This window comes from Hevea brasiliensis, chromosome 13 (assembly GCF_030052815.1).
Source record: "Hevea brasiliensis isolate MT/VB/25A 57/8 chromosome 13, ASM3005281v1, whole genome shotgun sequence".
Taxonomy (NCBI): Eukaryota; Viridiplantae; Streptophyta; class Magnoliopsida; order Malpighiales; family Euphorbiaceae; genus Hevea; species Hevea brasiliensis.
In genome coordinates, this window is record NC_079505.1 from 65,112,156 (window position 1) to 65,124,292 (window position 12,137).

At 32.9% G+C, this 12,137-nt stretch overlaps 1 protein-coding gene and 1 pseudogene across 1 annotated transcript; both read left to right on the top strand.

Annotated features, from left to right (window-relative positions):
- The first annotated feature begins 1,198 nt into the window (after positions 1–1,198).
- On the top strand, positions 1,199–5,634 carry LOC110661787 (transmembrane 9 superfamily member 8). The gene is made up of 7 exons (XM_058132066.1): positions 1,199–1,521; positions 2,993–3,157; positions 3,243–3,352; positions 3,472–3,580; positions 3,685–3,797; positions 3,906–4,059; positions 4,164–5,634. Exons 1-7 carry the CDS (start codon positions 1,411–1,413, stop codon positions 5,319–5,321), a joined length of 1,920 nt encoding a protein of 639 aa, XP_057988049.1. The 5' UTR covers positions 1,199–1,410; the 3' UTR covers positions 5,322–5,634.
- Positions 5,635–9,249: 3,615 nt separating this feature from the next.
- On the top strand, positions 9,250–11,358 carry LOC110661768 (GDSL esterase/lipase At5g03980-like; annotated as a pseudogene).
- Positions 11,359–12,137: the final 779 nt, after the last annotated feature.

The window sequence follows — 12,137 nt, forward strand, 5'->3', positions numbered from 1 at the left end:
ATTATTTATAATTAAAGCCATCAACGTAGGAAAAAAATTTTAACTCGTCAAATTAAATGAGGCAAAGAGGGATTTATTTTAAATATCTATTAGCCGTTTTAATAATTATTAATAAAAATATTATTATATTATTCATATTTATTAAAGCTTAAAAAAATTTAAATAATAATATTAATAATGACTAAAATGGTATATTTGCTTTATTTCAATAATTATAGCAAATAAAGAGGAGAGGCTTTGTATTCAGTTATATAGTAATTATATTATGATGATTATTAATAAATTATTTAATTTTTTTTATCTGGACAAAATAGTAATTGATGACCAATAAAATAATCATTTGGGATACAATAGCCAAACATAATTGCTGAGAAACCCTTAAATTGGTTTTTATTTTTTTTTTAATTTTTTTAATAAACTTTCGGAATTTTATTCATTTATAATAAATCTAAATTTATTTCTAAAAATCTATGTTGATTAGGAATGAATAAAAAATTCTCTCCTTAATATTAAAATCTTATTATTTCATTACTAAAGTTTTATTTTTTCTTCTTTAATTGAGATTTTTATTTATTTCTTCTAATATTTAATGAACTCTTTAATAATTCAAAATATAAATTAAAAAATAATTTATTATTAAAAAATAATTTATTATTAAAAAAATATTTTATTAGATATAAATTTATTTAGACTTAATTGAAAAAAATTATATAAATTTATTTAATTCAAAACTTAATTTTAAATTTATTTAATTTATCTTTAAAAAATATATAAACTTATTTAATATTTTTCCATTACTAATTATTATGCCATAAATGGACAGCAACCAAACGAAACACTGAAAAGGAAAAGGATGTGTCAATTAAAACTAATAAATTAAAAAAATAATATTTTATTAAATATAGGCTTATTTATTTTTAATTAAAAATGATATAAATTTATATAATCCAAAACGTAATTTTAAATTTATTTCATCAGGTTTATCTCGTCTTCTTTTCACTATCAATTATTAAGGCACAAATGGACAGCAGCCAAAACGAAATACAACACAGAAAAAGGATGAATCACCGTGAAGGTCCTGATCCAATATCCACCGCACGATGAAGCCGACACCTCAGATCCAACGGCAAACGAATGAAAACCCAAATGCAATGCAAATCTAAGATCCCCTATGCCCCAACTTCTTCATTTTTTCCAAAAAAAAAAAAAAGAAAAACTTCATTTCGCCGTGGAGCGCGTTGCGTTTTCTCTTCTTTCTCGTGCCATTATAAAGAAAACAAACAACCCACGACGCACCCTCCCTCCGTTGCCAGTTATCAATCTAGAGTGAGAAAGCTCACTAGTTCTAGAGAGAGAGAGAGAGTAATTGATCAAATTTTGGTGGATCTATATCCTGCGCTGTGTGCTGCTATGGCGGGAGGGTCTCTCGCATTCAAACTATGGATCGGCGTCTGTGCTTTGCTCTTCGTCAATTGTCATTGCTTTTATCTCCCTGGTGTCGCCCCTGAGGATTTCCTTATGGTAATCGCATCTCTACATACCATTGCTTCTCTATCTATCTATCTATCTATCTATCCATCTATCTATATCTGCGACTCTTGTATCGTTGTATGCGGTTTTCATGATTCCATCGATAAATGAATTAGGGTTAGATCTTGTTGATTTTGTCTTTTCACTCTGCGCTACATGGTATTCTTTTCCTGGATCCGTGTCGTGTGTTATTTTATTTTCTTCTTATGGGTCTTGAATATTTTTTGGTTTGCATCTATATGCGTATGCTAAGCTTGTTATTTATTTCGGATTTGGTAGGGATCTATGTGGTGTTTGCTGGGTCGTCAATTCTTTTTCTTTTGCTATCTTTTCGTATCGGCTAAATTTTGTTGGATGTCCTTATTTATTGTTAGTTATGTTTGGCCTCGTATGTAAAACACTTAAATTGGACAAACAAAGAACTGCGTTTAATGGGTGACAAATCATAAAATTTCTAATGGGATGGCTGTATTGGTTGCCTGGACCAAAACGAGAACATAAAACAAATTTATTTGTTAAATAAGTTGCATAAGGTAATATGGAAAATTTACAATTTCACAATACACAATATAGAGGCATTTTTCAAAATGTCATTGTTTGTCTACTTAAGCAAACAGATTGGTGGTCTTTTTTTAGATAAAATAAAAATAGCTGTATATAATCTTGAATCTTATATTGAAATAAGAAAATGTGATAAATGTTGCCTATTCCAAATTGATAAATTGAAAATAAAGGCATTGGTTAGAAAAAGCCACATTAGGTACCTGTCATTGTATGATAAAATAAGATAAAGTCTGATTTCACAATTATACAATATGAATGCATTTCTGAAAACTGCATTGTTGGTCTACTTAACCAAACATGTAGAGATAAATTTTTTTTTTCCTAGAATGCAAAAGAAAAGGACATAGATAATCTCATGTGTATGGTAAATGCTGTAATATCATTGAAAAAATAATAATTTTCATTTCATAATATATGCTGAACTGTTGAGAGAATTTTGTTCTAGAATGCTTGGCAAACAAGCTTTATATATTTATATTTGTGTGTATGTGCATGTGTGAGTGTGCGACTGTGTGTGCATGAGCTGGTGTTGGGGTTGGGAGGAGGCAGCTGTGTGCAAGTCTGCTCCAGATTTCACTCAGTTGGACCTAGGATATAGAATTTGTCATGTTTAATTCTAATATTTGTATGCTCTTCTATTCCCAAATGGACTACCCTTCTGTTTAATGGATATAATTAAAGTTTCTGAGATAAATGCCTGCAACTTATGCTCTAGTTTTGCTTGTAGACTGAGAGAGGATTGAAATTAAGTGTTTCAATAAAAAATTTATTCCCTTGAAATTTCTTTGTGGTGTGTTTTATGTTCTTGGCTATCTAGTGATATAAAAGCCAAGCTATTATGGATAGTGGTTGGCGATTTCATGCCAAATTGATTTTAATTATGTGTCTACTGAAACAGGGAGATGAATTGAAGGTGAAAGTAAACAAACTGACTTCTACAAAAACACAACTTCCTTATTCCTACTATTCCCTCCCTTACTGTCCTCCAAAGCATATAGTCGATAGTGCTGAAAATCTTGGGGAAGTTCTCCGTGGTGATCGCATTGAAAACTCTCCTTATGTTGTAAGCCAAGTGTCTTGAGTAGCTTTTATTGCTTTGTGTATGAGAATATGGCTACTGCTTGGTTGACAGAAGCTTGTTATTGCAGTTTAAGATGAGAGAACCACAAATGTGCAAAATTTTATGCCGTATTACACTTGATGCGAAAACTGCAAAGGAATTCAAGGAAAAGATAGATGATGAATATCGGGTGAATATGTGAGGCATTCATTTAAGGGTGTTTAGTTATATTCATATATTTATATATTGTGATACAGCAAATAACGTGCTATCTGTGGGGTAATTTGTGTGATACATCATGCTCTGTTTTCCAACAGGATCTTGGACAATCTTCCTTTGGTTTTCCCTATTCCAAGGCTTGATCAGGAAAATTCCATAGTGTATCAACATGGCTTTCATGTTGGTCTCAGAGGACAATATGCTGGAGTAAGTACTGGATCAATCACATTCAGATTTGATAATTTCTTAAAACATTGCTGTGTATTTGTGCAATCCAATTTTATCACTTTATATGCATGATTCTTTTGCAGAGCAAAGAGCAAAAACATTTTATTCACAATCACTTAGCATTTACCGTCAAATTTCACAAAGACGCTCAGACAGATTCAGCCAGGATTGTTGGATTTGAAGTAAAACCATTCAGGTTGAGTTCTATGATATTTTGCTATTTTGATGAAATTTGGGTTAAACTGATGTTTGAAATGATGGTCTACTCCTTTATGCTGAAACCTAGCTGTTTTGATGAATTTAGTGTTAAGCATGAGTTCGAAGGTGAGTGGAAGAATGAGAATACACGTTTAACGACCTGTGATCCCCATGCAAAACGATTGGTCACCAACTCAGAAACTCCTCAGGAGGTGGAGGTTAACAAGGACATAATTTTTACATATGATGTTGAGTTCCAGGTACGGAGTGAAGCATTTTGACTTTTGCTGGTCCCAAGTTCCAATGACTCAAGCTTATAATGCTGTTTTTTGATAATTTGCTTATCCCTTATTTTACCTTGCAGGAAAGTGATGTAAAGTGGGCATCTAGGTGGGATTCCTATCTTCTGATGGCTGATGATCAGATTCACTGGTTTTCAATTGTCAACTCATTGATGATTGTTCTTTTCCTTTCGGGAATGGTGGCTATGATCATGTTGCGGACACTTTACCGGGATATCTCCAAGTACAACCAATTAGAGACGCAAGAAGAAGCCCAAGAAGAGACTGGGTGGAAATTGGTCCATGGGGATGTTTTCAGGCCTCCATCAAATTCAGATTTACTCTGTGTCTATGTTGGGACAGGGGTTCAGTTTCTTGGGATGATTCTTGTTACCATGATCTTTGCTGCCCTTGGTTTCCTTTCCCCTTCAAACCGAGGTGGGTTGATGACAGCCATGCTCCTACTCTGGGTATTTATGGGCCTGTTTGCTGGATACTCTTCAGCTCGTCTCTATAAGTTGTTCAAGGGAACAGAATGGAAGAAAATCACCCTCAAAACCGCCTTCATGTTTCCTGCAGTAGTCTTTGCCATTTTCTTTGTATTGAACGCTTTAATATGGGGTGAGAAATCCTCTGGGGCAGTGCCATTCGGAACCATGTTTGCACTGGTATTTTTGTGGTTTGGTATCTCAGTTCCGCTCGTCTTTGTTGGTAGTTATATTGGTTTCAAGAAGCCAGCAATTGAAGATCCAGTGAAAACTAATAAGATACCGAGGCAGATCCCAGAACAAGCCTGGTACATGAACCCAGCCTTCTCTATCCTTATTGGAGGCATTCTCCCATTTGGCGCGGTGTTTATCGAGCTATTCTTCATCCTTACGTCAATATGGTTGCATCAATTCTACTACATTTTTGGTTTCTTATTCATTGTCTTTATCATCCTGATAATCACTTGTGCCGAGATCACAATTGTGCTTTGCTACTTCCAGCTATGCAGTGAGGACTACCTCTGGTGGTGGAGGTCATACCTGACTTCAGGTTCCTCTGCGCTTTATCTGTTCCTTTATGCTGCTTTCTACTTCTTCACAAAGCTTGAAATTACAAAGCCAGTTTCTGGGTTGCTGTACTTTGGGTACATGCTGATTGTCTCATATGCTTTCTTTGTGCTGACTGGTACCATTGGCTTTTATGCCTGTTTCTGGTTTACCAGGCTCATCTACTCATCAGTGAAAATTGATTGATCCATCAATCCATGCTTCTTTGAGTTTGAGATGGCCAGCTTTTTTCCACATGATGAAGCACATACTGTTTGGACAGGATCAGGGATGTTTGATATTGGTAGTTAAAGAATTTACCATTCTGGTTCAGTGTTGAATTGTTAAGAATTATAAGAATTTTTATTAGCATTTTTCATACAGGTTCTTTGGCAGGTTTAGTTCTTTTATGGTTTACTTCTTATTATGTTTCACTGTTTTGTTTTGTGACATCTGGGGGAATTGTTGAGCAGTCAGCCTGTCCTTCCTATTCTAGAAATGAAAAACGATTCTTGTATCATTGATGCTAGTTCCTGTTCATTCTATTTGTGGTTTCCAATATATTGGGAATCAATAACCTGTACTCTCTATAAAAGAAAATAGAAACCAAATTCAATTCTGCCATATTTCCTTTAGCAAATTGTTCTATTATTATTATTATTATTATATGCACATGTAACGGAATCATAAATTGTCAGATTCATTAGGTTAGAAATTTTCCTGTGTGTACGTGAGAGTTATAGTTGTCTTTGGATCAATACCAACAATATGAATTCATAATTGAAACTCAGTGGGTACCAATACAGCATGGTTGTGTAAGTGCAGGTGTAATTGTCAGAACAAGTATCAACCCAGAAACCGCATGACTTCTAGTTCATGGCAGGCAGGCACTAGGCAGAGGTTCATATCCAAGAGAACCTAGTTGTTGATGTCATGAAATCTGATACGACCTGAAATTTATATATACATTATAAATAATACATAATGAGCAAGCTTATATTTCAAAATGTCCTTCAAAACTTCATCAAAATGCACGACAATTAATGACATAGAATTCATTACCAACACAACAAGTATCAACCCAGAAACTGCATGACATCTTGGATATGAAGAATCTGCATGACATCTAATTCACAGTAGGCAGGCACTAGGCAGAGGCTTATGTGCAAGAGAACCCAGTTGTCGATGCCATGAAATCCTTTTAACAGTTTAAGCTCATGCTTTCCAAGTCGAAGTGAGTTTTTGTGCATTCCATTAAGCACAATTCCAGGGACTATTATGTTAACACCAATTCCAGGGGCTGTTTTAAAAAATAAAAATGGCAGGGGCTCTGATAAGCATTAGCACCAAAAGACTTCATTATTGATACCTTAAAGGGGAAAAAAAAACAAATGCCAAAAGAAAATATCCATTGACAGCCAATTTAGAACTTCGATAGTAACTGTTGTAAAACTGCACACCTGTTTGAGTTCCTTAAAGAATTATTTCATCTCTTCAAATTTTTCTTTTTCTTTTTTACTGCTGCTGAAAAGATCGAATGAAAGGAGCTTTGGATCTGTTCATCACATCAGGGACATTTTTGGGAATAAATTCGTTGCTTGCATGGACAGACTGACATAATATGCTGCCGAATTTGAGGTTACGCAATCAAATCCTAGTCAAAGTATAACTATATATTTTATAATCCTTGCTATGCTTGGATTTCATATCCAAATAGGATACAAAGATTAGGACAGGACCCATGTCTTATTGGATTTCCTATTTCTAACTATGCATGGACTATGTATAGCTATAAATAGATCGTTTATGAGACTCCCTGTTCAAAGTCCCAAGCGTTAAAGCTTTCAACTGATCCAGACACTACCAATTGCTTTCATTCAAACCCAACGTTTATACTCTCTATAACCATGGCTTCCCCCAAACTTCTTTGCACTTTGCTTCTCTGTTCCTCCTTCTTTTATGTTATTCTGCTTGCATTTGATGCACATTTTCTCAAGGCTTTTAAGTTTGAGGCCATATATAACCTTGGGGATTCAATTTCTGACACTAGCAATTTGATTTCTTTTTGTTAATTTTTTCCTTAATTTTGCTATATATATATATATTGTCACACCTTACCTCTCTATAAGGCATAACATGATCTCATAGTATACTTAATGAATTATCGAACTTTGCATACCGATAACCCATTAAATACACTACAAGGGATTTTAAACCAATTTCCATTTCTTTTTAAAGTGGTGGATAATTTTGAATAGGTATTAAGAACTTTTAATTGAAGTTAAGTCATAATTCAAATTTTAATTAATTTAAAAATCTCTGCAATTTTTACAGAAAATTCGGTAGATTGCCGTTTATAATTTGAAAAAACAGTTTTTCAAAAACCTGTAAAAACACTCCCAATATATATATCTCAATCCCAAACTCCGATATTATCAACACAACTCAATTTTCAACAATCTCAATCTTAGCAATTCATTATTTAACAAATATAAAAAGAAGCTTAAATATTTCATTGAATAAAAAATAACAGTTTTACATTACAAAGATTTACACAAATCAAAGATAAATTCCAAAATTTATTATACAACTGCTCAAGCCAAATTTAGATACATACATAGTTACATATACATTATAATAAAAATTTACAGGAGTATAATCTGTATACCCGGTAAATATTCAAAATGCTGGTCACTTCAGTCCCAAGCAGCTTACTCTGCTGCCTTATCTACCTCTTTACCTGCAACAATAATAAGAAGTTTTTGCTGAGCCAAAGACTCAGTGGTGCACAACTTAAAGAAAATAATAATTTATACAACAATTAATCACAATTTTTTCAGGGTAAATCAATTTGAATATTAATACATATAGAATCATGTTTTATTTCTAAAGCCAAAAAATTTCTTAAATAAACCAAATTTCATTTCATAATCACAAAATAAATTTTAAAAAATTACATAGTTTAATCATGACTCCCATATCCAATTCATCCCACTAGCCAAAGGCTAATGAGGAATGCCAAGGCTGGCTAGCACAAATATATGAGTGCTCATTCAATTCGTCATCAACTGACACATATCTCAACACTTCAGCCAGAGAGGGAATATAAAATAATTTATCCCACTAGGCAAGCTAGTGAAGAATTCAAACATATAGGCATGAAACTGTGGTTTCAAACCATTTCAATAATTATCCAAACCTCAAAATATCCATCAATTCACATACAATTTAATTTTCCAAAATTTGAGCTAATAGCATAAAATTCTTTGTCAACCAAATTATTCGATATCCATGAAGTCATAAATAAATTTCATAAATTATTCAATTAAAAATTTAAATCGAAAATCAAATAGAAGTTAATTGTTGTGCACAAACCTCAAATGAGTCGCCTCTTGGCCTTAACTCACTTTTTTTTTTTGTCATTCCCAGTGTCTTGTTCTACTGAAACACACAATTTAAAGTGTTTCAGTACTCATTTAAATCACTTTTAATAAGTAATTGAACAATTAAAATTTTTATAGCCTTAATCTACCAAATACGATTTATACATTTGAATCCTTTGCATAAGGTGCATTTATGGTTACTATTTATTTGACCAATTGACTAAAATATTGATTTTTTCATACTTAATAGGTATATTAGTTCTAATTACTCTCACATACCACATTTTGGTTTACAATTATGTGGGTATTGATTGCCAATTGAAATTCCAAATTCCTTAAGTGAAATTCCAAAATTTTAGTTTTGGGTCTCTTGGTTCTACTGTTTTATTGGACCTTCTACAGTGGAAATTTGATCAACTTTCCTTCATAAAAGTTGTTCCTTTATATTTTAGCTTTAATTCCCTTCTTGAAATACTCCATTTGAAATTTTGTAGCTCAAGTTATGGCCATTTAACCATAACTAGCCGGATTAGTCAATTCCAGAATTCTAAGCAAATTTTAGGTTCTAGCAGATTTGGTGAGCCAATTTTGGTTGGCAATTTGATTTAGTTATGGTCAGAATTTAGAATTGTGCTCTTCATGAAAGTTATTCTACTATGTCATAGCTTTCCAATGGTATAAAAATTAGGTCATTTGGACCTGTCTACATCAAGTGATGACCATTTGAACAAGTACTGTTTATATGATCAATTATGTACAATGGCAGGGTGTGTGATCCAGATTCAACCTAATTTTTTACCAACTTAAGTTCAGTTTTAGGGCTAGGTTTCTACATAAAAATTGTAGCTTTGGGTCTTAATTTTCATCTCCAACTGGCCTCACACCAATTAGAGCAACAGAATTTTAATTATGGTCATTTAAGTTGACCATGGTCAGGCTGTCCAAAGTTGGACATTACCATGCATAACTCCATTCCAATTTCAATCATTCAATCACATTCCAATTCACACCAATTGACCAATTTAAGCCTCAATTAGGTCAATTTGCATCAAGTCACCAAATCCTCAAAATTTTTGTCAAATTTCCCATTAGTCAAGAACCCTAATTCACTAATTGTCACAATCTATGAAATTAAAGTATTCCAATAGCATTTACTCACTCATTTGGACTTATATGCATGGTTAATTGAAATAAAATACATCATCTTCCCCAACATCCCATGGCTGCCGAAATTCATAGAATTCCCTAACACATTATTTTTGTTTCATTTTCACAAATTCTAACTTAGTTCAATTGCCTAAGCATGAATATAGAGAGAAAATTAGAAGATTCACCACTAACCTCTTTGTTGGATTTCCCAAGTCTTCAATTCTTCTAGTTTTCTCTTCCTTTTTGCTCTCAATATTCTTGCTAAGATCCAAGAACAAGATTTACTTAAGAAATTTATGGGATTTATGGGATGGATTCAAGCTTTGAAAGCTTGAAAATGTTTGGTTATGGAGGAAATGAGAGAGAAAAGAGAGAGAGAGGAGAGGGACGGCTTGGGTGGATAAGAAGAAGACCAATTTTCTAATTTTAATTTGTTTTAACCTCTTTTTAACTTATCTTCAATTTTCCATAATTAAAAATTATAGTATTAGTTGGGTCATGCTTGCATAAGAAGTGATGTCATAATTCCTAAGAAAAATTTAAATTTTCTTTTCCTTTTTCATTTTCTTCCATACACCTATCCTCTTATAATCTATTTTTCAAAATATTAATTTCCTATATTTTATTGAACAATTAGGCCAAAAGTCACCTCTAAAGGTGAATTGACCATTTTGTCCTTTATCGGCCTGATATATTTTTTCCAATAACATTTAATTGCTTCCGGAGTTCCGATTCAATTATTTGAGTTAGTTCTTGATTCTTTTCTATGATTTTCATATTACCTTAGCTTCGCAATAATTCTTAGGCCTGGGGTGCCATAAAGTCCCTTTCAAAAATAGGACAGCAACTGACCTCGCAGTCACTTCCCGGTTCGGTTACCCATCGCTGTGGCCTTGACTCATTTAACCCATTATACCTTATTTTCTTCATTTCTATTTTACCTTCATGTAATGACTATTAATTTTTGTTTTTAACTTTTCTAGGTGACTTAGTTATGGTTTTACATATTCCAACTGTTTGGGCAGACACTGGTCATCGAAACAATGAAATGTGCAGAACTACTGAACATAGGGGTGTTACATATATATATATATATATATATATATATATATATATATATATATATATATATATATATTGTAGAGAGTTGTTGGATTTGGTGCTACTCGAATTATTGTCCCCGGAAATTTTCCAATTGGTTGCATGCCCATATATCTTACCAGATTTCACTCTAATGATTCTAGTGCATATGATGAATTTCATTGCCTTAAAGGATTGAATAACTTTGCAATGTATCACAATGAACAACTCCAGCAAGCAATTGAAGAATTGCAAGAAGAGCATCCAAATGTGACTATAGTATATGGTGATTACTATAATGCTTACGAGTTGATTTTGCGGAAAGCAGTGAGTCTTCAAAATCTGTAAGTTGTGTGTTTAACATACATACCACATAAATGAAAATGACATCGTGTACCTGTTTACTATAAACAGGATTTGATCTAAAATCACTTTAAAAAGCTTGTTGTGGGAGTGAAGTTGATTATGACTTTAGTCTTGCTAGAAAGTGTGGAGCTCCAAATATACTGGTTTGTGCCAAACCTCAAGAACGTATTAGTTGGGATGGAGTACATTCGACAGGGAAGGCCTATTTCTTCATGGCACGATGGCTCATACGCGACATCTTCCAAAAGCTTCAATGCATTGCTTAATAATTTCATTAATTAAAATTTTTTTGGATTAGTAACTAGCTAGTAGATTAAGTTGTTTGAGTGCAAATTGTTTCATTTAAAATTTACAGATGGGATTCAATAAAACCATATTTTGGTTATTGAAAATATTTTTACAAATGTTAATTAGTCTCAATTTTTTAGCTATCTTTGTGCTGACTGGTACTATCGATTTTTATCTAGCTTCTCGTTTACCAGGCTCATCTACTTATAAGTGAATTGATTGATCCATTGATCCTTTCTTCTCTCTGTAAGAGATGACCAGTTTTTTTCTACATGATAACCCACAAATTGTTTGATACTGGTACTTAGAAGAGTTTACCATTTGGGTTAAGTATTGAATTGTTAAAAATCATATTATTAGCCTTTTTCATACTTTAATGGCAAGACTAAAAACCTTTGGCTTTTCCAAGTAGATACTGGAATCTTTACTAGAAAAGGACTTAGAAAATACACAATATGAGAAAACTGACTCTTTGTAAGTGTGAAATTTTGGTTCTTTAGATTCATTGCTTGCAGGCTCTTGAACATTATCCTCTTTTTCATTTGCACCTTAATCTGTATCAACTGTTGTTATTCTTTGTTAATGATGGGCTGAGTGTGGATTTAAATTCTCTTAATGGGTTTGAATAATTGGGCTCAAATTTGTTGGCAATTTCAACTTATTGGGCCTCTATTTGACTCGGAAATATTGGACTAGAAAGAACGTCAAGAAGAGAGAGTTAAAGAAAGAGAGAAACAAGAAAGAAATTCCAAACAGA